Raw genomic sequence first — 26714 nt, forward strand, 5'->3', positions numbered from 1 at the left:
AAACTTAATAGATTTTTTTTTGGCTAAAACTTAAAGAATTAATTTATTTGCATGGTCATTGGTATTTTTGCACTTGTTAAAATAAAAAGTATTTGATGTACTTTGGCTAAAAATTTATAGATATTTTTGCACCTTCGTCCTTTTTTTGTTTCTTTTAATTAGGGACATTTTAGTACTTTCATAATATTAGCATGACTCCCCTGTAAAAAGTAACGGTCATTAGTCAAATTTAAAGGAAATGTCATTTTTGCTCTAATTTTATAAATTTATGAGTATTTTTGCATTTCAAAAGAAGGTTACGGTGATGGATGCACTTTTGATATAAGTTTATAAGTATTTTTGTAGTTTGACTAGAGCTGTCAATAAGGGCTAGCCCTTGAAGGGCCAATGCCTAAAAAGGTCAGCCTTTTAAAGCCTACATATCTTAAAATTATCTAATTATTAAAACCCGGCCCTTGGACAAGCGGGCTCATGGCTTAAAGGGCTAGCCCTTTTATGTTATTTTTTAAAATTTAAATTCTTTTTAATTATTTTAAAACAGAAAATAAAATAACAAAACTTCTAAGATTTTTTATTCAAATTATAAATATAAGTAAAATAAATTAGTGGTGTATAGGAAAAAAAATTAAATGCCAACAAACTATTGTCCAAAATAAATAAAAAATCAAAATCTAACAAAACACGAGAAACAGAAAGATAAAAACCTAGCAGTTAAAGATTAACAATATCAACATCATTATTATCTTTATATTCATCTTCATTGGTATCATCAAGATCATCAATATTTGATTGTTCTTTACTACAAGTGAGCTCTTTTTTAGTGATAAAAATATTAAGTTTTTTTTGTCTTCATTTACCTTATCTAAAATAAAACTATGCAGTAATTATAAGTACAAATAAGAGTCTGAACATTTGTTCGAATAAGAAAAGTTTTACACTTTGTTAAGATATGTAAACCGATGGTAAATGAAGATCTACTAGCTATTATGATGATTAAAATGTTAAGAATATCAGCTACCATTCTTGAAAGAATTGAAAATTAATTTTAATTATTCTTCCACAAATCCAATACATCTAATTCTTTTCAATTATCTAGCGTAAGTATTGATTCTTCTAAGTATTTTTCTAATTTAAACTTATTCATAAAAGACTAATCTATAACTTTATAAATATATTGATAATAATTTAAAAAATAAGTGGGCTTAAAAGGGCTAGCCCTTGACCCTAAAGGGTTGGCCCTTTTATTTTTGAGTCATATAGAGCTAGTCCTTTTAAACCCAATTTTCTTTTAAACCACCTAAAATATAAGCTTGGCCCTCCACTTAAAAGGGCTGACCCGATGGGCTTGGCCCGTTTTGACGGCTTTAAGTTTGACCCATTAATTAACTCTCTTTTTAAAAATAATTGAAAATTAATTCCCAAAGATTCGTCGGAGATATAGACTCCTGCCTTCCTGCCTCGGATGCACAGTGAGGTAGCTAGCCACCTCTCATCTCCTGCCATGCTCTATAAATATGTCGTTACTGTTCATATGGTCGTTCCGCTTGGGAGCGCAAACCAGCAGGTTCTGCTTATACCTAGAGTGGCCTCGTGATCCCCCCCCGGAACCTTTGTGCTGCACAAAAGGACAAGCGAAGGGGCATAAAGTGTCGGTTTGTTAACGATATAAAAGGATCGGGGATGTTCATTCGTTGGGATAGATTGGATTCTCCACTCGCTCGTTTGATATGGTATGATATGACATGAATCATCTTTACTGGCACTCACCGCATGAAAAGTTTCTTTTAAAGAAAAGAACATAGCAAGAGATATTTTTATGGTATTAATATATAACAAAACACAAGTTTTATTGGAAGAAGTCAAAAATATTTTCTTCTGACAGAGATTGCAACAATATGCAATCCAGACAATTCAAAATCTAATATAGATAATTTAAATTTAAAATTTTTAATATATAAGATTATTTTTATTTTAAATTATTTATTTATTAAAATAAAAAATTATTTAAAATGTATAAAAAAAATTTGAGTTCAAGACCATCCAAAATTGATTTGAATAGTCTAAATTGCCATAAACACTCCATGCTTATTATTGTGATGAGCATAAAATGTGCTCCTTTATTTTTCTTTTTCTTTTTCTTTTTAATTTCCTACCTATACTAAAATGACTCCTCAATAAATAAATAGTAGTAAATAGCTTTTTGCTCCATTACATGTGGATATGTTCCAAAAACATTTAATCTTGGGAGAATTATTATTTAAACAATGCAAATTTATAAGCAAAAAATGGGTATTTCCAATTATAATTAGCGGTCTTTAAAAATAAATAATTGATAAATTTTGTCCTTGAGAATAATCCTTTCCGTTGATTATTCATTCACACGCAGCTCGCACTTTAAACCAGATTTTTTTTTTGGGGTTAGAATGATTCTCAAGTTAAAATAAAACAATTTATTTATCAAACTCTGTGTGACGCATGGGTAGACATGTCTGGTTTTAATTCAAATTACTCTCTTTTTTCAATACAAAAGGCAAGTGAAACTGGGATCTGAATATTAAAGTTAGAGGCCTAGGGCAACCCATAAGGCTAAAAAAAACGCTAGCATTAATATTCATACTTTGCCCACCAAATCACAACCATTTTACTTGCTTCGTTAGTTTATAAAAATGTTTATGCGTGCGTTGGATTAAACTAGGCTGAAGAAGGAATACTGCTAAATGAACCAGAAACAACCTAGCCAGCTCATACGCGCGGGGTGGGATTGGGTTCATAGCTTGGAAATATTTGATGGCCTACATCAAATAATATGTAAATTAGATGTCAGGCATATTTATAAAGTATTAAAAAGGTATTAGCATAAAAAAATGACACTCTTTAATATCGGTAATAATATATTTTTTAATAATATGATTATATAACCATTAAAAAAAAAGCCAAAAAAATGAATGGAGATGCTAAAAAAATTGAACGCTAGCAGTGACACGACAAGGGGGGCTATGGTCGTGATGAATTTGAGGTTGGGGAGCAAGACCGGCGAAGGCGCGTGAAAAGCGGCGACATTCGATGCCTTTTGGAACACTTGTCAAAAAATCAAGGTTTCCACTTGGTCCACGTGGACCCCCCCGGGGGGAAATCTTATTATAATAACACGAAACGGAGCAGAAAGCAGAAGCAGGAGGAAGAGGACGAGGAAGAAGAAGACGAAGAAAAAGATGGGAAACGCAAAGGTGTTGCTGGTGATGTTGGTGATTGCAGTGAGCACAGGAACGTGCAGGTGTGGAGTTGAAGAGGTAGCAGACGCAGCCCAACAGAAAGCAGAGGAGGCCCAGCAGGCGGCCCCAGCCGTTGTCGAGGATGCCAAGGAAACCACCGAGACATGGGCTAATTGGGCTTATGACAAGTTCTCCGAGTAATTTCTCATTTTTATATCCTCTAATCAAACCCCTCTTAGTACCCAAAAAAAAAAAAAAAATCTAACACCCCTTACTAAGACCTTTTTGTTCTGCTTCACAAGTATTCATCATGCGGATTCATCATGAGTTACTCATTTTAGGCGAAACTGCATGACTTTGTTTATTGATTCACAAATCGTTCTTGTGCCAGAACTATCGGCTTGAAGAAGGAGGAAGGAGATCAAGAAGTGGCTCAAACCCAGAAAATTTCAACCGATGATACTACAAACAAGATCCAAGGTAATTAATCGGGGGTTTTCTCATCCATTGTAATTCCAGCAACATTCTAGAATGTCAGATAAGACACACACACACACACACACAGCTGAACGGACAATGAAAGAGAGAACAAGATTAATGGCAGAAGAGATTAATGTCTGTGTGCATTCTTTCTTCCACAGACGCAGCGACCGAAGCCTACAACAAAGCTGGTGAGCAGATGCAGACGGCGAAGGCGAAAGCTTCAGAAATGGCGCAAAATGCCAAGGAACAAGCAACCAATGTGATGGACAAGGCATCCGAAACGGCTTCTGACGCAAAAGAAGGCGTCAAAGGCAAAGTATCACGGGCTACAGAAAACGTGGGTGAGGCAGCCAAGATGGCCAAGGACACCGTCATTGAAAAGGCCCAATCTGCGGATGTAAAAGCCAAAGTATCACAGGCTACAGAAAACGCCGGTGAAGCAGCCAAGGCGGTCAAGGACACCGTCATTGAAAAGGCCGGATCTGCGGACGTGAAAGGCAAAGTATCACGGGCTACAGAAAACGCCGGTGAGGCAGCCAAGGTGGTCAAGGACACCGTCATTGACAAGTCTGCAGACGTGAAAGGCAAAGTATCACAGGCTACAGAAAACGCCGGCGAGGCGGGCAAGGTGGCCAAGGACACCGTCATTGAAAAGGCCCAATCTGCAGACATGAAGGGCAAGGTATCACGAGCGACAGAAAACGTGGGTGAGTCAGCCAAGGTGGCGAAGGACACCGTCATTGAAAAGGCAGATTCTATGGACATGAGAGGCAAAGTATCACAAGCCACAGAGACCGTGGGTGGGACTGCCAAGATCGCCAAGGACACCGTCACTGAAAAAGCCGAGTCTTTCAAACAAACGATGTCGCAGCCCGCGGCCAATCTCTGAGCTGGGTAAAGAGTTATGAATTGAAGGTGCATGTGACAATCTTGATGCTTAGTGCTTCCTATAGTATTTAGTTTTTTGGTCGGTGGTGCGTCTAGTGTTGTTTGATTGAGATATAGATGCAACACGGCATGTCATGTGTTACGTTAGAAGGTTTTTTCATTTCGCTTCCTATGCCCTATGGTGCTGGGAGCTCACGGTCTTTGTACGTTATGGTTTGTGTATTGTCAAGTTCTACATATACATCCTTATTCGGCCATGTTCAAAGTGGCCAGTAATTTTCCTTTTAATATTTAATGTACTGAGAAAGGCATTATGATTTGAAAGCGGGATTGTTTAATAGGTTTAAGTTGCTTCCCGGTGAATTACTGGTATGTTTTCTGTTATTGGATTAATTAATTCTCTTCTTTTCATTTCATGTGATTTGGTGATCTAATTGCAAGGCCAAGTGCTATTTTTTAGACAGCAACTTGGATGATTTGTTCATACGTACGGATGAAGAGAATATACAGCGGAATAACTGTTAATTAGAAGCATTGTAGTCATATGTCGTCCCTCTCACAACGGGTTGGGCAAACCAACGATAACATTTTCCCAACCAATTAAACAAAGACTACTCGATCAATTATGGCGAGGTGGTGAGCTGCGAATTCTTTTCTACCCTGGGACGATTCTAGTCTGTTTCCAAAAGAAAATCCTAATTTTAATATAGGTTGAATAATTCCTTCCTCTTCCCAGTTTCCATGCCGCAACGTGAAACTTGTTTGAAATGTGATTTCTAAAGTTTATAGAACATTGCAATACTTATCCTTTTGCTAAAAAGTATTTTTAATTTCTGGGGAAAAGTGAGTGTTTCATCGCTTCAGGATGAGGGAGACTCATTTAATTTGCTTGGTTTCCCAACTTTAATTTATTAGAGACATTAGGGTCTGTTTTAATTATCTTCTTCCCTCAAATTTAATCTTTTACTTTTGATCTGTTTGATAGCATTTAATAGCAGATAGATGCAGCAACCCACAAAGATTGTACTACCTCCGATCCTAATAATAAGACCTCGTTTATAAACTACAAATAAGTTCTTATAATTAAAACCGAAGATAGTATTTTACTTTGTATTAATGTTTAAGCTATATATAGATATATGATCAAGCAATAAAAAATGACTTGGAACAAAAAGAAAATCATTTTCTCTGGAGGTGTTCATAATTCATATATGTTGATTCAGGGTTCTATTCATGGGTCTGTCATCTGTGTGGCCTTCGCGGGGCACCAATTGGAGAGGTTGGACAGGCTTCTATATTGTGCCACACAAAAGTTACCACGCAGCTATTTAATTTCCTAGGGCATTGTGACTACCAAGATTATTTTGAGTCAATTTTCTGTGGATGATTTGAAAGGATAACTAGTTCTTTTTCTGTAAAGGACGGGGAAAATCATGGTTCATTAACATTGGTAAAATGATGGGGGGTTTTCTCTTTTGGTTCATAGAATAAAATTTTAAATTCGTTAATTAGATTGATATATAAGAGAATAATTCCTGAAATTATTCAAGTGAAAATGCAGTTCAGAGAAATCTAAAGATATCTGACAAGTAATTAACAACAAACAAATCCTTGAGAAATAAAAACCTCCCCTATAAAACCATTTGCATTTTGTTGAGTTCAACTTCAATGAATAAAATTTTAACCATTGCCCTAAATTATTACACAGTCGGAAATAACAACATATATGTACAACCTTTTGACTTTAGGGAATTGAATTGGCTTGTTGTTCTTTGAGTCTGCCAGTGCTATGGATTTTTCAAATTTCTATCTCTAGCCCTTATACTCTTTCCCTGAGCAACTAAACGTGCGAATGTCTTCTAAGGTTTTGTCCCTGGCTCGTTTGGGTACACAAGACACAATATACACAACCTCATACAAATCAGAAAGACAACATGAGATAAAAGCGGGCTACGATGTCCGCTAATTCATGTGTCGGTGTCCCTATTAGAGGACCAGATAGCATGGTTGGGTGGGATTTCTTTGTCCCAAAAATCTGCAAGAAAGTGTATGGGTTTACAGTGGAACCCAGTTTTCCATGATTAAAGGGTTCATAAGACATGACAAGGAAAGGCCTTCTAAGGAGATTACTGTCACTGCTTAGCTTTTGCTGATAACAAGGTCTTCTAAGGAGATTAATTTCCTAAGTAGCTTTTCACCCAACAACAAAAGTCCAAAGTAGCTAGTTGTGAAAATTGTCCACACACACACATATATATGTATATATTGTTTTGTTAAATCCTTGGTCAGATGGGGAGGAGAAGGAAATGCATATTTCTATTACCGTCTATTTTTAGTCAAAGAACACGAGTTATTTCAAAGAAGACAACTGTAAACTAATTCTTCACTCAGAAATTCTGATATTGTTGTTGTTATTTTTTTTTTCCAAACAGCATTATTAATTTGGGAGATTGAGGGTTCTTGGCTTACACTTGCTGCTGCTTCGTCCTTTGCTTATTGTTGTGCATCCAAACCTTGAAAACCTGCCTGTTCACTCCAACCTGAGAACAGAATTGCCGTACTTCTTGTTCATCATTTTTCTGGATCTTCCACCCAAGCTTCTCAGCATATTCCATCATCCTCCTCTTCTGTTCTTGTGTAAACTTGGTCCGAAACCTCTTCGTCTTCGAGAGTGATGCCTGCACTGCCAGCTGCCCTCCGCTATTAGGCCGCAGAACATGGAGATCTTCGCCGGAGGACTCCACTGGCACCCCTCCGAAGGCCACCATCATTGGTGGAATCAATCTGTTATGTTGCTGATGAAGAGAAGAAGGGACTAAAGGAGAAGCAATTCTATGTCGTTGATCGTTGCTTTTGTTGGAATAATAGCTGTAATAATCAGAAATATGTTGTACTTCTGGCTTACCTTCTGTTTCTTTCCGATGAAAATTCCGGTGGCATCCACAAGCAGCACATCTTAAAGATTCCGTGGCGTCTTCTTCTCCGCTTGGCATGAACTCTCCACATCCATCCACAACATGGCTCCCCATGCTCGCTGCGTGGTTCTTCAAACATTCTCTGTACTTAACGATCGTCAAGCTTGGATATGGATCACCTTGTAGATGATTCGATGGAGGAGGAAAATAAAGATGATGGTGTTCTGAAGAATTCCTTTTGGGGTGATCGTCATCATAAATCGGAGTGGTTGTCATCTCTATTTTCTTATCTTGGTCACTGAGTTCTCCCATCTAATTAAGCTGTGTATTTCTAAGCTCTAAACCTTGATCATTTTCTTCATGATCTTGCTCTAATTAGAGCTATTGTGGCTGTGGATCCTCCTGTGTGAGCAGCTCGACCCTAATGAAATGCATCCCATCTTATGGAAGAGAAATCTTTAATTAATCAAAGATATAATTACTAGCTAGCAGACACAGTGCACACCTACTATTATTCTTTTCTTTCCTTATTCTGATATTGACGTTCTGGGTGCTAAACCCACCAACTGATTTTACTAATCAACCCTACTCCCAGAGACATAAGTGAGTGATTATACTGTTTTATGTAGAAAAAAGTAGTTTAATTTCACTAAAGCAAAAAAGATAACTTCGCACAAGAGACCAAAAACCAAAAAGAGAAAGGGTTCAACCTGGCATAGTAATTTATTGAAATACAAGCCTAGGAGCTGGGTCCCTAGAGAACCTAAAGAAGAGCCTGAAGAGCAGAAAAGCTTGATTGCACCTGCAAAAGCTGGGGAGAGAGAAAGAAAGAGCAAAAAGATAGAATACAGAGAATAACTGGAAAGATTTGTTAAGATAACGATTAAGATTTAAAGGAGAAACCTCGGATCTTAATATTAAATTGAGAGAGAAAAGGGCTACGAGAAAGAAGATTCCAAGGTGGGAGGGAGGGCCAAGAGTGTAATGTTTCCTACCAGCCATCCATCCCCATGGAAACCAACTATAGAAGGAACAGGATACGGTGGTTTACACTCAGAAATCAGAATGAGTTTGTCTTGCAGAACAACCGACAAGCTCATGTTAGTCCTCTGCCACACCCTCCAACTTGGTCCTGTTGTTAATAATTGTCCCTTCTCAGACCCCTCTTGAATCCTAGGGCAACACTTGTCTGACAAAAATGAGCAAATATTTCTTTATAAGGAAGAGACTAGGGAGCTAAGGATTGATGTTGATTATTGATCACGCTTATCACCTCTCCTAATTATATTTTAGCTCTGAAAGTAAATGAAGCCATGCTATAATTAGTATCAATAGAGAATGGAGAGATCAGATGACTATAACGGGTGAAAATCTGAATTAAGAGGTTCTGTAAGGGAGGCCTTTCGATCGAGTTAGCTATTTATCAGATGGTTAGGAATTCAGGGTAATTAAATTTCAAGGTTGACTAAGTAATTTTTGAAGTAGGAAGAATAACGTAGAATGGTTGGGGCCACTGTAAGCAAACAGAAAATATGGTGTTACTGCTACTGTTACTGTCAGGTTCTTTAGACATTATTGTGCGGCTGCATTATGATTTAGGTGCATGCAATCCCCATCCTCCTTTCCGCTTTCTCCTGAGGCTAAATAACTTCTTTAATTTTACGGCACCCTTCTCTTCTAATAAACAATAAGCATCACTTTCACCGAAAAACACACACACACGTAATGTACGAAGGCACACTCTTGGGTGTGTACAAATGCACTGCGTGCATACATCAGGATCTTCCTCCCAAATGATGTCAGATTACCATGCGCTGTTGCAATAAAACATGACTTGTTCATATATACTAGTTTATTAACTTCGAAGACAAGGTACTAGTACCACTCAGGCCGGTATTTCCTTAAAGTGATGTTTATGATATTTTGTAAATTATTTGAAACTTTATCATGCCATTTTTTTTTCCGAAGAAAGGAACCATCTGGTTACTTGATATTTAACATCGCACACGGTCGAAAACCTAGATACTAATGATCCACCTCACTCACACATAATATGAAATTAGTTTGGCTTGCTAATCGCATGTACAATTTTCTCACGCTTTTGTACCCGTACCCCTCAATCGCACATGCACTTTAATTTCTTGCTCTCTATGTCCTATAACCTAATGTCGTGCCATCTGCCAGACAACATATGGGGAACAAAATATTTTGTGGCGCCCATAATCAATGAATGCAATATCGGATAGGACCTAGAGACCTAGCCGCTTGTTCAATCCAGTTCATTGCCTGAACCGGAAAGATTTGACCTGATATGAGCCGGTCTAATTAAGTAGTGTGACTTGGGCATAATCAAGTAATGAATTTTTTTTTGGGCTTAAGTAGAATAAAATGACATAGTTTTACTTTTTTGTAATGAAAATAAAAAGAAAAATACCAACGAGGTTAGTCCAAGTGGTAAGCGGTTTGGTACCGCTTAAGCGAGGTCTCGAGTTCGAGCCTCAGAGTATTCAGAAATCCTTGTTAGGAGACTCAACCATTACAGCCAGGTACGCTACGTGGGTTAAATCCAATGTAGTCGGAACAAAGCTCCAGTAAATTAGATTGGGCAAAAAAAAAAAAAGGAAAAATCAGGACTTCACTCATCTAACTCCGTAAGTCATCTATGCTCTTCACTTCGTTCTTCGCGCCTGCTCTCCTCACCTTGTAGTGCTCTAGATTTCTAAACTCCCAGATCCGAATTCGGAATTCCCAAATCCAACTTCATATATGCTCATGCTTGTGACTTCGCCTTCACTTGTGGCTCTGTCATTGTTGTGCTCTGAATTCCTAAACCTTGTCGTATTCGTCTCAATCAACTGTACAACCGTTCTCCGATCACAATTTGATTTTTTGTTCAATTATATTACTTTTACTTGTTAGTATAAAAAGTAACTTGACATTCATGACATTCAATTTGTTTTTAAATATAATATTTTAATTCATTTTATCTTTTATTTTTATTTATTTTTTTAAGATAGTTCTTATAGTAATTGCACATGTTCAATATTTTATCAAATAGTGACTCTAGCTAAACAATTTCTATCTATTACCAAATAACTAACTTAACTATTTTAATATACTCAAATTAATTAACTAGTTCTTATATTAACAAGTGGAAGTAGTAGTTTCTATCAAATGAATTTTATGCTTGTACTGTTTTATTATTCTAACGTTTGATTTGTCTTTGTTGACGCTGGATTTGTATCTGCTGTTGGATTCGTCAAATATGAATATTTTTAATTAAATATTATTATTTTAATATCATCGATATCCCCTCAATTGATTCCAATATGACCTATTGTTCCATGGGTTCATTGTTTGTTCCAATTTTTAGTATCTTGCACATAATATCAGTGGTTGTTTGTAAATCATGATAAATACTACCTCTAGTCCTTTATAAGAGTTTATTTGATTTTTATTTTGATCATAAATATAAAATCTTAATATATTTTGTTTGTCATATTTATCTATTTTTATCCTTAAGGTGGTCTTTATAATAATAGTAGTTCTAATCAATACACTTAATTAGTAAGGATATTTTAGGAAAGATAGCCTATATTTATAACAAATAACTAGCTTAACTAATTTTTTTAATTTACTCAAATTAGTCAGCTAATTTTTATATTAAAAACAAGAGGTAATACCATTTTGTGTTTTTAAAAAGCACCTTGAAGATGTTCAAGGGAGGGAAAGTAATTTCACTTGCATTAATGGTCACTCCCTTTGACTCTATTTATAAGCTTCAAATCTAAAGAGGAAGTGTGAACATGTGGTTCATTTTAATTATAAGCTCTAATTTAAACTTACCTTAACATTTAATATATTTTTTATTTTTCTATTAATTATATATATTTTTCATTTACTATACTTTCTCTCATCACATTTTTCGATACATTCTTTTTCATCATTTTTTATTTATTATAAAAGTATATTTAAAAATAAAAATATATCTCTAACTTATTATTATTTTTAAATAATTTTAATTGATCTATAAATTAATTATTTAAGGCTTATAATAAATAGATGAAAATGGAGTAATAAACTTAATTACTGATGAGACGGGAAAGAAATGCCATGGGGTTAGGGCGTCACGTCAGAAAGCGCACGCGTGTGCGTGGAGTTGGCGCCTGAATAAGATCCCACTTCCCTTCCCACCACTCCATCAAATTTGGCTTTACCATCTCATCTCCTTCTCTTTATGCCTTTTTTCCTCTTTCCCTTCTTCTTGCCACTCTTCTCTCTCCCCCCTTCTTCGACATTCTACCACCTTCTTATTTCAGTTACCACGCTGTTTCTGTGTCCATAGGTAACTTGTAAGAGACAAATTTGATTCTCAATCTAGGTTACTTAGAAGTCAATTAGTGACATTTTTTTTAAATTTTTACTCTTATTGAATAGAATAAATGAAATATAGGAGAAAAATGTCCAACATATTTCTTCAATGCTCCCTTTTTTAATAAGGATAAATGTAAAATTTTTTATCTCAAATGAAATGCAAGAATCATATGTGCGATCAGAGTGTCCGACTAATTAATTCCTCGTGAATAAACTCCTTGGAGTATCACTCTAATCTTTATTATTTATCACTTCTATCTTTTTAATGCTTCATTTCTAATTATACTTTTATTAATTATAGTAAAGATAAAAAGAAAAGAAATGGATGAGAAAAAATATACTAATATTATTGAATGTTTTCTTTAATAGGAGTAAAATTTAACGTATGAGAAATTGTTATAAATAATAAAAAGTTAAGATGTATTTAGTATCTTGAAATATTTTCTCTAGCGCATCTAGTACTTTAAAATATTTTTTTAGGTGCATCTAATACTATAAAATATTTTTTGATGTATCCAGTATCTTAAAGTATGTTTGTTAAGTGCTGAAACTATTTTTTGATATATCTAGTACTGAAATAAAAAAAATATTTTAAAGTGATGAATATATTTAAAAATAATTCAAAATGCTGAATGTACGATAAGATATGGTTAAAAAAATATTTTAGATGCACCTCACCTCAATAATAATAACAAGAGCCGGAGTCAACTTTTGTTTTTTGTTTTTTAACTTTCCAAGCCGCAGGGTTTACAGCCCCTGGAAGATTTTTGTCCTCTTGTAGTTGTCTGATAGCGGCGGGGCATGTTTGTAAATAGAGAAAAGCTGCTGATGCCATATCAAATATATGATTCTGCCTCTTGTCTTTTTTCTCAGGCGATAGTGCCCGGATTCTGTAGTCATTCGTGCCGTACCCTCCCCACGCTTTTTCCTGTCAAAATTTTCAGGGAAACTGACACTGCATTCCCATAAAATATAAAATATTGTAAAAAAAAATCTTGAATAATGAATTTGAAATCCCAAAAGAACTTGAGTGCAATTTAATAAAGTATAAAATAACCTCTATGCCTTGTTAAGACACATACAAAACTGTTGTGAAGTTGCTCTGTCTCAACCTGAAAATCAACACCCTATTCGCAAAACCAAGAGGAAAAAAAAACCTAAACTTCATCTTATTTCTTCCTTACTCCCATATGAAAATTTTACCCACTCCACTGATATTAACCATTGGTAAAAAGTAAAAACCGCTTGTGTTTTAGATTTGATGTGTGTTAGTCATTTAAATTAGGGTTTTATTATGGGTGGCTAGGATGATAATGAATGCTCTATTTCTGGGTATATTATGGGTGAATTGGGAATAAGTTTGTTTTGTTTCGACATGATTTAATAGGAATTGATGAAAAAGATAAAGTTTGATATGGTAGAAACCCTTGCTATGAAATAAAAGAATATGTTACCAATATAGGCCGTGATATTTTTTTTTTAGTGGAAAAGGAATATATTGATCAAATATTTACAGTAAGCGGTTACAAGCTTTTAAGCAGTGCCAGCAATACAATCTAAGACACTTTTTGCATTATAGGTGTGGTTACCAATAGAAATAACATTAGTGATCATATCCTCCAAAGACAAATAACTCCTTGACTTGTCAATGATCACTGTGTCATGCAAGTATACATTAACTGCTTTTGTCACGTTTTTTACACATAAGCCATGATCTTCTATGCCTTTAACTCATTGGTAGAGGTTATAAAAAGAGGAAGAAGATGCAATGAAGAAGGGCCAACGATCACATGAGGCAAAAGAAAGAAAAAGGTAAAAAGAAATACCATTTTGAACTAATACCAATGATGGGAAAAGTTTTTTTTTTTTTTTATTGATGGAAGTGATGACACGAGTTTCTTTGTAAATGTTATGATATACACAAATAGTTAATTTGATATTGGATGCATGTAATTGTATGTTTTATTTTCAATGGGTTGTGAAAATGGTGTAATTATATTTATATGAAGTTGTAAATAAAAGTTGGCTATATATTACATTATAATATATAATCAGTTGTCATTATTCGCACCTTTTATTGTCATACATCCTTCATCACTTGTTACCCATAACATTATCAGTTATCAATTTATGTGCTGATATAGGTTTGGAAAAATAATGTGATTTTAAACTACATAATGTTATACAATGTTGTATAACATCACAAATTCTTCTAAACTAATACATTTTTTTTATGATGTGATATAGAATCATTATTAAAAGTCAATTATCATTTATACGAAATTTTAAAATCACTTGTCATTAATGACACATTCACCAATCAATGGTTTTAGTAGAACTTGTTAATCGTTGTACTATCACTTATCAATTTATCTATTCATATAAGTTTAAAAAAATGTGAGCTCAAGTTACATATTTTTTGTACTAATATGTGAGTTTTTTAACTAGCCTATGTTACTTTGTTTGCTATGGTTTATAATAAGGACCACTCCATCCTTACATATTGAATTTTTTTACAATAATTATTGTGGTGTTTATGTCATCTTGTGATTATATTGTTTATTTTTTAAAAACAAAAAGTAGACCAATTCTATAAATCACATATATCAGCAAGAAAATTATCAAGTTACAGTAACACTATTAACAAATCAAGATATAGACATTAACAATTGACGCAAGGAACATTGATTTAAATTTATAATTCTAGTATATTTCACTTAAAGTAGAAATATTATATTATCTTATATCACATTATAATGAGAATGTATTACTAAAATTTATGCTAATTAAATGACATTTTTTCACAACTTAAGTAGATTCCCATGAGCATATAAATTGACATATCACAATTATGTCATTGACAAGTCATTATGCCATCATTAACAATTGAAGGTGTCATTAATGACAAGTGATTTCATAATTTTTATCAGTGATAATTGATTTTTAATAATAATTCTATATCATATTATAACAAAAATGTATTAGTTTAGAGGAATTTGTAATATTATAGGACGTTGTACAGCATTATGTCACTTAGAATCACATTTTTTCCAAGCATATATCATCACATAAATTGATAACTGATTGAATAATGAGTGACAAGTATTGAAGGATGTATTGACAATGAAAGGTGCAAATAATAAGAAGTAACTATGCATCAGAATATAATACATAGCTTACTTTTATTTACAACTTTATATAGATGTAATTACACAAATTTCACAACTCATTGAAAATAAAACATACAATTGCATGTATCTAATATCAAATTAACTATTTGTGTATATCATAAATTTACAAAAAACAAAAACTAGTCATCACTTCTATAAAAAAAAAAAAACTTTTCCCATCATTTGTATAGGTTCAAAATGGTTTTTTTTTTTTTGCCCTTTTTCTTCTTTTACCTCACGTGACTGCTAGCCCTTCTTCATTGTCTCTTCTTCCTCTTTTTGTAACCTCTACCAAATAGTTAAGGGCATAGAAGGTCATGGCTTTTGTGTCAAAAACGTGACAAGTCAAAGAACCATATTGATAACTATTATGGCCCATATTAATAACGTATTCTCCTCTTTCGTAGCAGGGTTTCTATCCATATCAAGCTTCATCTTTTCCATCAATTCCTGTTAAACCATGTCGAAACAGAGCAAACTCAATCCACCCACAATACATCTAAAAACAGAGCATCCATCATCATCCTACCCACCCATAATAAAACCCTAACTTAGATAACCAACACACACCAAACCAAAAACACAAGTGATGTCTGTCAATGGTTAATGTTGGTGGAGTGGGCGGGATTTTCCGATGGGAGTAAGGAAGAAACAAGATAAAGTTTAGGTATTTTTTTTCCTCTTGCCTTCTGCGAATAAGATGTTAATTTTCAGGTTGAAACAGAGCAACTTTGCGCCACCTTTGGGTGTATCTTACCAGGGCAGAGAGGTCATTTTACACTTCATTAAATTACATTCAGATCCTTTTGAAACTTCAGATTCATTACTAAGTTTTCTAAGACCTTTTTGTAGTATTTTGTATTCCATAGGATCCCAATATCATTTTCCATAGAAAGAATGTGACTATGCAATGCACGAACAGCTTGAGATATACTCCCTCCGTTCCTTATTATAAGAGACGAATAACTGAATTACGTTGATAAAAAAAACAGTTAAAATTAGTTAAGAACAATCAATGTGTAAAAAGTATAATTTCTTTTTCAAAAATACCCTCATTAATAAGGAGAGAGAACATGAGAGAGAATAATAGTAAATTATTAAAGAAAGAGAAGTGGGAAGGAGAGAGTGTGAGTTAGAGACAATAAATATGGGTAAAATAGGAAATCAACACAAAAAAGTAGAGACAACTTTTAAGTGTCTCTTATATATAGGAACATGCCATAAGCATCAAATGTCTCTTATAATAAGGAACGGAGGGAGTATTTATCAAAAGATAAAACTGAGTCACCTTAATTTCCTTTTCTTTTGCGAATAAACCACTCTGATTTTACACATAGGATTTGAATTATAAAACTTGAACTATAGTTTTAGAGTTTGTCTGGATTTAGTCTTAGACAATGTTTATTTTCCATCCAATCCAATTTAATATGACTTTTCACCAAAGCCCATGAACACCCTATAGATATTTCTTTGACTCACTATCAACATGTTTTTTTTGGATTAACATCACTTTCAGCGTTTTGAATTTGATTTTATTTTGATTTTTTTCTTTAAAATTTGAAATGAAATTTGACTTGACTTTGATCTTAATATTTGAAATTTAAAATATGTAATTTTGATCTTTAAAATTTGATCTCACGTTGGTTTTGTTTCTCATTTTAAGAACCAAAAATATTGTTTCAAGGACTAAAAATATTTAAGTGAACTAAAATGAAGTCTAATTTTAGAGATCAAAATGAAAATAAGGTTAAATTTCAAGAATTAAAATAACTTATTTTAAATTTTAAGCCCTAAAATCAAAATTAAATTAAATGTTAAGGACCAAAGGTGATAATTTTTTTGGTGTCAGAAAGGCTGATTGATCTCACCGCAACTTGAGACTATTGAGGGCCTGGTTCTTTTAAAAACGTTGAGTAGTTACATGCATGAAATCTGATTTTCAATAGACGAGAAAATTCTTTTTTTTTTTTTAAATCCTTGCGATATATAAATAATCATGGAAAAAGTAAAATAAAATGAATTTTCCAGGAATATCTGAAATCATTTTTACATGTTTAACATGGAGCCTTCGATCAATGCAAGACTAATAATAGCCAAGAACAGAGTTAGAGGAAAACCAGCAGGTCTTCCAAAATCACCGGATCCTCTGACACACAATTCTATAGCATTGCGTTTTTCCGCTTATCAACCTTCACCTCAACACTCTTAACCTATCATTATGAGTAGCATTGATCCACCTCTGAGAAATTTTTTCAAACGCTTGCAATTCAAGTTCCTTTTGGAGGTCGTTTTGACTTCGATCCTCCCAATCTGCAGCAATGAGTTCGAGGGACGAAAACGATGATCTTAGGCGGCCCCTCCGTCATACTGGTAGCTGGTACAAAATGGGTTCGAGGCAGTCCAGCATGATGGGTTCCTCTGTTCAGTCCATGCGAGAAGGCTCAATCTCTGTTCTGTTCTGTGTGCTTATCGTAGCATTGGGCCCTATTCAATTCGGTTTCACGGTAATATCATATCTTATTACTTCCCTGGAATTGGTCAGGCGAAATATTTCATTGATTTTTGTTTTGTTTTTATTGCAATTACAGAGTGGGTATTCCTCTCCCACGCAAGAGCAAATTATCCTTGATCTAAATCTCACGATATCGGAGGTTTGAAACGTATTTGAGCAATGTCATTTACCTTCATCTCTAATCATTATACCCGGTTTTGGTGAATTTAATATTGGGAACAGTTCTCTGTATTTGGATCTTTGTCCAATGTGGGTGCGATGGTGGGAGCTCTAACCAGTGGTCAGTTATCAGAATATATGGGACGTAAAGGGGTATATGATGTTTTAGTATGTTTTCGTCTTTAAGGTGGCCAACTGTGAATGAGGTTAATGAACCTTTGGCATGTTGAATTGCAGTCGCTAATGATGGCAGCAATCCCCAATATAATAGGGTGGCTTGCTATTTCTTTTGCCAAAGTAAGTGATAGCTGAGCAGTTTTTGTTATTGTCACTGTTCCTATTATATCAATATTGTCATTCCTGATATATCCAACTTTCTTACCTTATTACATGTATTCCTGCTTTTGCAGGACTCATCATTTCTGTTTATGGGGAGATTGTTAGAAGGCTTTGGAGTTGGGATAATCTCTTATGTGGTAATCTTGAATTCTTGATATGCCTTTTATCTCCCATTCGTTGGAATAAAAAGAAAGCTCAGTGAAACTCGTGTTCTGTCCTTCTTCCTGTTTAGGTGCCTGTTTATATAGCCGAGATAGCACCTCAGAACATGAGGGGGAGCCTTGGATCTGTTAACCAGGTGTAGCCCTTGATCCGGCTTCTTGAGAAAATGTGTATTTGACTTTCTGTTGTATTTAGATATTAATATTCACATCAGTGTTCCTCTTGGTTCAGCTCTCCATTACAATTGGAATCATGCTGGCGTATCTGCTTGGCCTTTTTGTCAACTGGGAAACGCTTGCTGTTTTAGGTAAATTCCCAATTATTCAGTTGGTTGGTGTTCTTTGAGGGGAGAACAATTGAATTTACTCTGAGTAGTGGGAAACAATTGTCAGAGACATAAATACAGGTACTGGTCAATTCACAGAGAAACGGGAACTTGATGGGGGAGAAATTTAGGAATAATTTGTATATACAAGGTTTGCTAGATGTTATCATGCTACTTTTTGGCCAAAAAAATCATGCTACTTGACTGGATAAGTTTTTTTTTTTTGTAAAAATATTCTTATTCATTTATTTTGATGGGTAAGGAGGAGGCTTGAAAGGTTGGCTTAGAAATGTTTTCAACTTATCAATGTAGACTGGTTAGTTGGCCTTGCCTAAAAAGTTGATCTTGAACCCAGGCAAACTGTTTTTAAGTTCAATAAAAGTACTGTATAACTTCAGTTGCTTCATAGTTCTCCAAATTTGACAGAATATTATGTATCCAATGGGTGTTTGAAAGCATTGAAGTTGAGGGAGCATAAATCCAACAGAATGAAAAATGTTCTATTTCATTACAGGGGCTTTGCCTTGTACAATATTAATACCCGGATTATTTTTCATACCAGAATCACCCAGATGGCTGGTATGAATCATTCGTTATGTTATGTATTAAACTAATTTTCTATCTTTCAATTTTATTAATTTATACACTCTTTTCAAGAGACGAGCAAAATAATCAATAACTTTTTTATTTTCTCTGGCTTGGGGGCACTCTGGAAAATTCAGGCCAAGATGGGGATGACAGAAGAATTTGAGACTTCATTGCAAGTTTTACGAGGGTTTGACATGGATATAGTTGTTGAAGCAAATGAAATTAAGGTATTTAACTCATTATTTTGTTATATCTAAGTTAGAGCCAAGGCTTACACGTTAACAGAAAGTATATGCAAATTATGTTTAAAGTACGGATCCAGAATATTTGTTTAAAATCCATACGCTACTAAGTGTTTTCTGTAGAGATCTGTTGCATCAACAAGCAAGCGAGTGACGGTTCGGTTGGCTGACCTCAAAAGAAAAAGATATTGGTTTCCTTTAATGGTATGCTCGAGTCTATTTTGATCCTTAAGTTACTCCCATTCTCCTCCCAAGCTTCTCCAATTGTTATTTACTGAGAAAATTTAAAACCTAAACCTTTCGGATAGTTGATTGCCTGCAGGTAGGTATTGGATTGCTTGTGCTCCAGCAATTGAGTGGTATTAACGGAGTATTGTTCTATTCAAGTACCATATTTCAAAATGCAGGTAAAATCTACCAATGAGATGTTAACTTTTCAGTTATTTTTTTCATGAAATTTTGCTGTATATTAGTTTTGTTTTTTGAATAATTTTGGAGATGTCGGAATTTTAAACCTTTGAAATGTGGATTTCGATATCATTCAAGAAGATTTTGAATATGAGATGCTTGTCCAAGGGGACATGATCTCCACTTTATTATCTGTTAATCTGTCATTGTTCCATGGCAAACATAGTTATTTGATAATGATGTGTTGAAGACACATTTGAACTTCAGCTGTTCTGAACTTCAGTTTAACTGGCTAGTTGACTTCTGTTCTTGGTAAGTTTGGCTTGTACGATCAGGTTTGACAAACAGTAACGGAAGATAAATTGAGGTTTTGAAATGACAGTTTTAGTAGCTCTTGGATTTTATTTGACTTCTTGTTGAACAGGAATTTCATCCAGCAATGTTGCTACATTTGGACTCGGAGCTATACAGGTTAGGTACTAGATAACATGCATTATATTATAGCACACAATATTATAACCTCGTTTCATCACTAAAGTCTCATCATTAAAATTCCTTTTCAGGTCATAGCAACTGGAATCGCTACTTGGTTGGTGGACAAAAGCGGACGAAGACTGCTTCTGATAGTATGCATCAAGCAAAATTCAACCATTTGTCGATACTTGTCATTTTAAGGATACAAAATATGAAATCCATGATTGCTTCTGCAGATATCCTCATCATCAATGACAGTGAGCCTCATTCTTGTTTCAGTAGCATTCTATTTGAAGGTTGGTACTTGTTAGTGGCACAGGCTTAATTCACTGCCAGGAGCTTAGCTCTGTTTATAACTCTAATTATGTATTTATACCAGGGAGTTGTACCGGAGGATTCTCATCTATATAGCAATCTGGGAATACTATCTGTTGTTGGTCTCGTGGTATGTTATGTGGATTAGGTTTGATGCCTTTGTTCGCTTGCCTTCATGGATTCAGTCCTTACCAGTTTGATCAACTTTTCCTGTCCAGGCTATGGTGATCGGCTTCTCTCTTGGACTGGGACCCATTCCATGGGTTATCATGTCTGAGGTATGCAAACATATTACTACCTTTGGTTCTTAATATAAGTGCTAGTTGACTAATTTAAGTAGCTTAATGAAATTAGTTAAGTTAATTATTTATCATAAATAAGTGTTGTCTTTCTTAAAATACCATTGCTAATCATGTGTATTAGTTAGAACTGTCATTTGATAAAACTTTTAATATGTGCACCTACTATAAAGACTACATTGGGAAAAAGTAGATAAACATGAGAGATGAAATATATTGGGGTCTTATATTGAGGATCAAATTGAATGGTAAACTAGTTCTTATATTAAGAATCAGAGGTGATAATTATTTTTCCTATTCCAAACAAATAAACACAAGATTTTCCCTTTAGGCCAGAAGAAAGAGTCTCAAGATGGATCACGTAGTTGTAGGACTATTTCTTACTTTGGCTAATGCATGTCAATTTCCTGCTGTTTTCTCAGTTCTTAATGTTCATCCACATCTATTTCTTAGACATGAGATAGTAAGGCACAAAGTAAGTTATCAAAAATTTTATTTAATTTTTATTGAAATCGTTGAGATTTTTTCATTTTAAGGACACACTCAAATTTTGCTATAAAGATTATCTTATAATTTAATTCAAATATTTTTGACAAAAGTTTCTTGTAGGGCAATTTTTCTTCTTCTTTGGGTTTACATGTGTTGAAAAAGACAACTTAGAGTGTGTGACATTCATGCCAACAAGGTTCGATGGGGCTAATCCCTCATAATGTGACGAATTATAGTTCAAATCCCCATTAGGAGAGATAGCCACATTTAATTCTTAACAATGCCTGGAATAAGATTGCCACAAGCAAAAAGCGGGAAAACAAAATGAAGAAGAAAGGGAACATCTTGTTGAATTTACCTTGCTCGGATAGTATTAAAGAAGAGAAGATCAATACGGCAGTTTTTGTAGAAGGAATCACTGAGTGGTTTGGATGGTGCTTTTCAGATCCTTCCGATAAATATAAAAGGACTTGCAGGCAGCGTGGCCACGTTAGCAAATTGGCTGATTTCTTTTCTGATCACAATGACCGCAAACTTGCTTCTAACTTGGAGCAGCGGAGGTCTGTTCTCTGTTGTGCGTGTTTTGAGTACGTGTTGTGATTGTGCATAATATGGTTAGTTAATGTTGTGTCTTCACCGCAGGAACCTTCACAGTCTACGCAGCAGTATCTGCCTTCACAGTTGCTTTTGCGGCAATTTGGGTCCCTGAAACTAAAGGAAGGACTTTGGAAGAGATTCAGTCATCCTTTAGATGATCCTCTTCTTTCTTTTGTCCAGTGAATGATGTCCACGAGTTTTCTTCTTCCTCTTTTTTACGTCATTATTCTTTTAAAAACACAATACAAGGGATGAATTGGGCGATGGGTGTAGAAGCAACATTTAATAAATCTTCAGATCAAAGCAGTCTGCCCTCTAGATCACAAATTGTAAATTTTGTTTCTCTGATCTGATGTCGGTCACAACTGCTGAATGAATTCAGAATCAGAACACTGTACATACTAAAATGTATGGCATGCCAGGTGAATTGTATGGCAAAATGCTTTTAAGTTTTAATCTTAACTAGGGCCAGGTTGGATTAAATAAGTTTAGTTGAATGAGATAGGTTAAACCAAAAAAAGCTGGGTAGTTTTCAGCCCTTAACAGGTTAAAGTACTAGCCCATTATCAATGACTGAGTTAAGAGATTAGTCTTTCACAACATAATGAATTAATAATCGAAACCTTATTAAAAGAGGTATTCATATTTAGTATCTAACAGTGCTTAGGGGGTATATAAACAAGTTGAAGCAATCCAATGCTATTTTTCACTTCAATTCCTATGGGCCAGTCCAATGGTATGGGCTGGCCCAATTTCCTCCTCATACTAATCTGGGTGCTACTTTAGCACGGCCCCAAAAACTTTGTGAGGTGCGAAGGATTTCCCAAGTTCTAGAATATTAGAATGTGAAATCATCTTCTTTTTTACGATAAAAGAATCATCCTCTGCTTTTTTAACAATTAATATATTCTTGTTTTTATAACATACGATTAATATATTCTAAAATTGTAAAATGTAAAAGACCAATTGCCAACCTGCCTTAGTCATCGTAAATGTAGGATGGAATGTGTGTGTGTCTCAGTGATTAATCTATCACCTGATTTATTTTTAAAATTAGAAAAATCAATCTTTTTAATTCTTATAGCTTAGTTTAGTTTTTAATTTTTAATTTGGTTGTATCCTTCATTTTCTTTCAGATCCATCCCCATAATTTCTTTAGTCCTTTTTTTTTTTGTTTTTTTTTGGGGGGGGGTGGTTTAACTTAATTTCCTTAGTTCTTACCATTAAACCTTGAGATACAGCCATGTAAGTTGCAGCTATAACTCCAAACTATTTGGTCTCCCCACAAGCGGCGGTTGTGAGTTGTGACCCGAGGGAGACTGAAAAGCATGGTGGCCATGTCCTTAGCCAAACCCACAACTAATTTAAAGACCCCACTTCATCTATCTGGGAGCTTTATCCATGGATTCTTGCTCTTTTTTCAGCAATACTTTTATTCATAAGAAGTTTCTTGTCAGCGGTGATCATGAGCGGAAGAACGAAAGCGGGATAAAATGAAAAAAATCGTAGAATAAGTTACTTACTCTGTTCTTCTCTGTTTTTTTCCTCTGAAAAACAGAGCATTTTGATCACTAATTAAGAATTCATCTTAAGGAAACGGGTTTTGCGCGGGTAGGTAAAGACTTATATTGTGGAACAAAGAAGTACTCCACAAAGAAGTACTATGTTTCAATTTTATGGGTGTGCGTGTGCAACAGAAGGAGTAGTCCATTGAGTTATTGGAGCAGAGATTACATCTGAAGAATATAATAAAACAGAAACAGCAAATGGGTTTATTGAGAAGTGGGAGTGGGGAGCTGCAGAGAAGAAAGAAAGTTCTTGAGGCGTCTGTTGTAAACGCAAGGCCTCTCCAGGTGCACCAGGTGGCCTCCCTTCTTTATCCCTTCAAATGTTGCATTATCCCCGAGTTGCCTGCACCCATGAATTAGTATTTAATCTTATTATATGCTTGCTGCTCTTGATTAATATGTTACATTTGGTGGTTCGAGGTTTTGGAATCATTTATTATCAGCTTAATACCATTCTGAGCCTCATGAAGCTATAGTTTGAAACTACAGGCGTCAGAACTAGTATTCCATCAAAATGTAAGGACTAACAGTGATATTAATTCTTAATTATATGTACTTACTCTTTCATGTTGTGCGCGAACTCCACCTTGAAGATCTGGTCATTCTCCCCCCACAAAAGATGTATTCTCTGCAAAACGAAGGCTAAAGTTATCCATCTATATGCATATATAAATGGAAGTCCAGAGCTTAATTTACAACCTGAGGAAATTTTGGAATGGTGATGTCTTTGTTGCTGATGACTAAGCCCTCCAGCAGCTCGCTTCGCTCTTTCCTGTTCGTGAACATCACCTGCACACTTGGAATTTCTCTTCTCATTCACCTCACTTCTATATTTCAATTATATTATAAAATATAAATTCCATACAAAACTACATTACTTATGACTAATCAACAATTTAATTAATAACTTACTCTCGTTCACCATAATTACCCCTAGGGAAGACATATCAAGATTTGAAAAAAAGAAGAAGAAAAGAAGCTCATCAAATCACTACCGCGGACTTTTAGATCACTGATGTTAAACTTATTTATATGCATTTCACAATTTAATAAATGAAAAAAAGAAGAGTTAGTGTATCTTATGTATATTTAAGGCTGTCCAATGGCTAATAGCAACAGAATAGCTTTATTAACAAGACACGCTAACTTTTCTTCTTTTTTAAGATTAAACGTACCGAGTAGAAGTACTTGCCAAATTAAAGAGAAAATGGGCGTTGAGTTGATCCTTAGTTTGAATGAATTATGTATGTGGTTGGCTGGTGAGTGACAGGAGAAGTCAGCATTTGGGTTGTTTAAGGATCCTAAAAGTTAAAAATGCTGATGGACGCCTCAGCTACTTGGGTATATATATCTTAGGAAGTTAGGTATTGTTAGTCGAGCTAACCCATTGTTTAATTTGTACTATTATGTCTTCTCCTTCTTTTGCCTCTATTTCTGGTCTCCTTTTCCTTCTTATATTTGGCTTCTTAGTTTCACAGTTGGTACGTATTATTCTTTCGATTTTTAACATAAAACATAATTAATTAATTTAAATAAATTAAAAGTATTAATTAAATTAATTAATATGATATGTTTTTTAAAACACTTTAAACATTTTCATTAATTTTCTCCCTCCATCTCTTGCTTATAGTAGGGAAATATCAATAGGGTTAATTTGAAAAAAAATGATAAACATAAAAAAAAGATCTTACATATAGAATTAATATTAATTTTCAAATTAGGCTCTACGTCAAAGTATACGAGGAGCAGTAATATATGTGGACACGCTTATACATCTAATTTGGTGACTCTAAAAGTTTATATACATCTGAAACAAAGATTAACAGGTAGAAAACTAAATATGTCCATTCATTTTGGTCTGTTCTTTTTTTTTTTCCCTTTCCCTCTCAAAAATAACATCAAACATAATATGTAGGCACATATTTGCATTCCTCCAAAAGATATTAAGATAATTTTCATGATATATATACCCCTCTTGACTGATTTTTTTTTTTTTTGGTTGGCGTTGTGGGTCTCAATTGATAGGTATTATACAGTTCTCATATCCCAATAAAAGGTGACGAACTACTACTGGTTTCTTGCGAAACACATGCAATGGAAGAAGCTAACATATAGTCAAAACCAACAAACAAAAATACACAAAAACCCGGTCAAAACATATATTTTCACGATCCATTCATGATCTACCTGCCTGATACTTTTATGATCCTTTTATCTTATTCTGAGGAACTTTATGTTAAATATTAAGGCCTAAAATAATGAAATTAATTTTTTCAATTACAATTTTTTCAAAAAAGTAATTTCCGTCAGACACAAAAGAATTGAGTAGAAATCTAAATCGTCATTCAAATCCCATCTGAAATATGTAAAGTAATGTAAATGAGATGATGAGCTATATATGATTGGGTGAAAAAGAAGGTGTGAAGGGAGGACCTCGAGAAAGTCTTTATGGAGGCGATCAGGGAACCAGAGGTTCTTGTAAGTCGCCACAGACAAAAGAGCCTTCAGTCCCTTAACGGAAGTCGGCAACAACAGCTCTGACGACGATGAGAACCCCAGCTCTTTCAACGTACTTTCACTTATGTTATCCGTCATGGCCAAAATGGAGCCTGATATCACCAGCCCTCTCACCATCTCCGGGCACATCTCCGCCATCTTGAACCCCACCATCCCTCCGTAGCTAAACCCCGCGACCACACACTCCTCCACCCCCAGCTTCCTTAACGCCCTCACCAAACACTCTGCTTGAAACCCCGGCGACCGGTCCGGCTTATCCGTCGTTGAACCGCCAAAGAACAGCAGGTCTGGCACGTAAACAGCGTATTTTTTGGTAAGCGCTCCCACCTGGAACTGCCACGTCACTATTCCCTCTGACGCGAAACCGTGAACCAGTACTACTACTGGTTTTGTGGGCTTGCCGATGACTTTGGGTGTTTCGTCGGATTTTTTGGGCTTAGAGACGGTGTTGGACGGAACCCAGAAGGTCATGACGGTGCCGGGCTCTATCTCCACCGTGTAGGGTCTAATGCCCGCCATCTTCATTAGCCCATGCAATAATGGTCTCTGTGCTGCTACGAGGTTTACCATGTTGTCGTCGTTGTCGTCTCTGATGGATCACCCTGGAGGTGCAGGCTATGCGTGTGAAGGGACAATAGCGAAATTGAAGAAGATGGCATGAGAGAAAGAGAGAGAGTG

The 26714-nt window shown here is 35.0% G+C and overlaps 4 protein-coding genes across 5 annotated transcripts; 2 read left to right on the forward strand and 2 right to left on the reverse strand.

The window, feature by feature from the left end:
• Nucleotides 1-3208: 3208 nt before the first annotated feature.
• On the forward strand, nucleotides 3209-4584 carry LOC114719087 (late embryogenesis abundant protein 19-like). Its single transcript, XM_028904538.1, has 3 exons — nucleotides 3209-3409; nucleotides 3604-3692; nucleotides 3854-4584. The coding sequence occupies exons 1-3, from the start codon at nucleotides 3213-3215 to the stop codon at nucleotides 4582-4584; spliced, it is 1017 nt and encodes a 338-aa protein (XP_028760371.1). The 5' UTR covers nucleotides 3209-3212.
• A 2295-nt stretch (nucleotides 4585-6879) lies between these two features.
• Nucleotides 6880-25660, reverse strand: LOC114719097 (zinc-finger homeodomain protein 5-like). Of its 2 annotated transcripts, XM_028904553.1 has the most exons (3): nucleotides 25650-25660; nucleotides 11805-11807; nucleotides 6880-7819 (listed from the first exon to the last, which is right to left on the reverse strand). In XM_028904553.1, exon 3 carries the CDS (start codon nucleotides 7808-7810, stop codon nucleotides 7049-7051), a length of 762 nt encoding a protein of 253 aa, XP_028760386.1. In that variant the 5' UTR covers nucleotides 7811-7819; nucleotides 11805-11807; nucleotides 25650-25660; the 3' UTR covers nucleotides 6880-7048. The 2 variants fall into 2 exon arrangements, with proteins under 2 accessions (XP_028760386.1, XP_028760387.1); XM_028904554.1 differs by lacking the exons at nucleotides 11805-11807; nucleotides 25650-25660 and having other exon boundaries at nucleotides 6880-7398; nucleotides 7489-8178.
• On the forward strand, nucleotides 17272-22345 carry LOC114719102 (sugar transporter ERD6-like 6). Its single transcript, XM_028904560.1, has 18 exons — nucleotides 17272-17546; nucleotides 17631-17693; nucleotides 17777-17866; nucleotides 17951-18010; nucleotides 18124-18189; nucleotides 18285-18350; nucleotides 18446-18521; nucleotides 19054-19118; nucleotides 19262-19354; nucleotides 19493-19573; nucleotides 19692-19776; nucleotides 20202-20248; nucleotides 20341-20403; nucleotides 20488-20547; nucleotides 20631-20696; nucleotides 20785-20844; nucleotides 21800-21914; nucleotides 21997-22345. The coding sequence occupies exons 1-18, from the start codon at nucleotides 17361-17363 to the stop codon at nucleotides 22107-22109; spliced, it is 1455 nt and encodes a 484-aa protein (XP_028760393.1). The 5' UTR covers nucleotides 17272-17360; the 3' UTR covers nucleotides 22110-22345.
• Nucleotides 23633-26693, reverse strand: LOC114719096 (putative aminoacrylate hydrolase RutD). The gene is made up of 4 exons (XM_028904552.1): nucleotides 25953-26693; nucleotides 24219-24308; nucleotides 24080-24147; nucleotides 23633-23862 (listed from the first exon to the last, which is right to left on the reverse strand). The coding sequence occupies exons 1-4, from the start codon at nucleotides 26604-26606 to the stop codon at nucleotides 23724-23726; spliced, it is 951 nt and encodes a 316-aa protein (XP_028760385.1). The 5' UTR covers nucleotides 26607-26693; the 3' UTR covers nucleotides 23633-23723.
• Between the last annotated feature and the right edge of the window lie 21 nt (nucleotides 26694-26714).

Source organism: Neltuma alba, unplaced genomic scaffold, assembly GCF_004799145.2.
Source record: "Neltuma alba isolate B1F8T4 unplaced genomic scaffold, ASM479914v2 tig00011893_pilon, whole genome shotgun sequence".
NCBI classification, from domain to species: Eukaryota; Viridiplantae; Streptophyta; class Magnoliopsida; order Fabales; family Fabaceae; genus Neltuma; species Neltuma alba.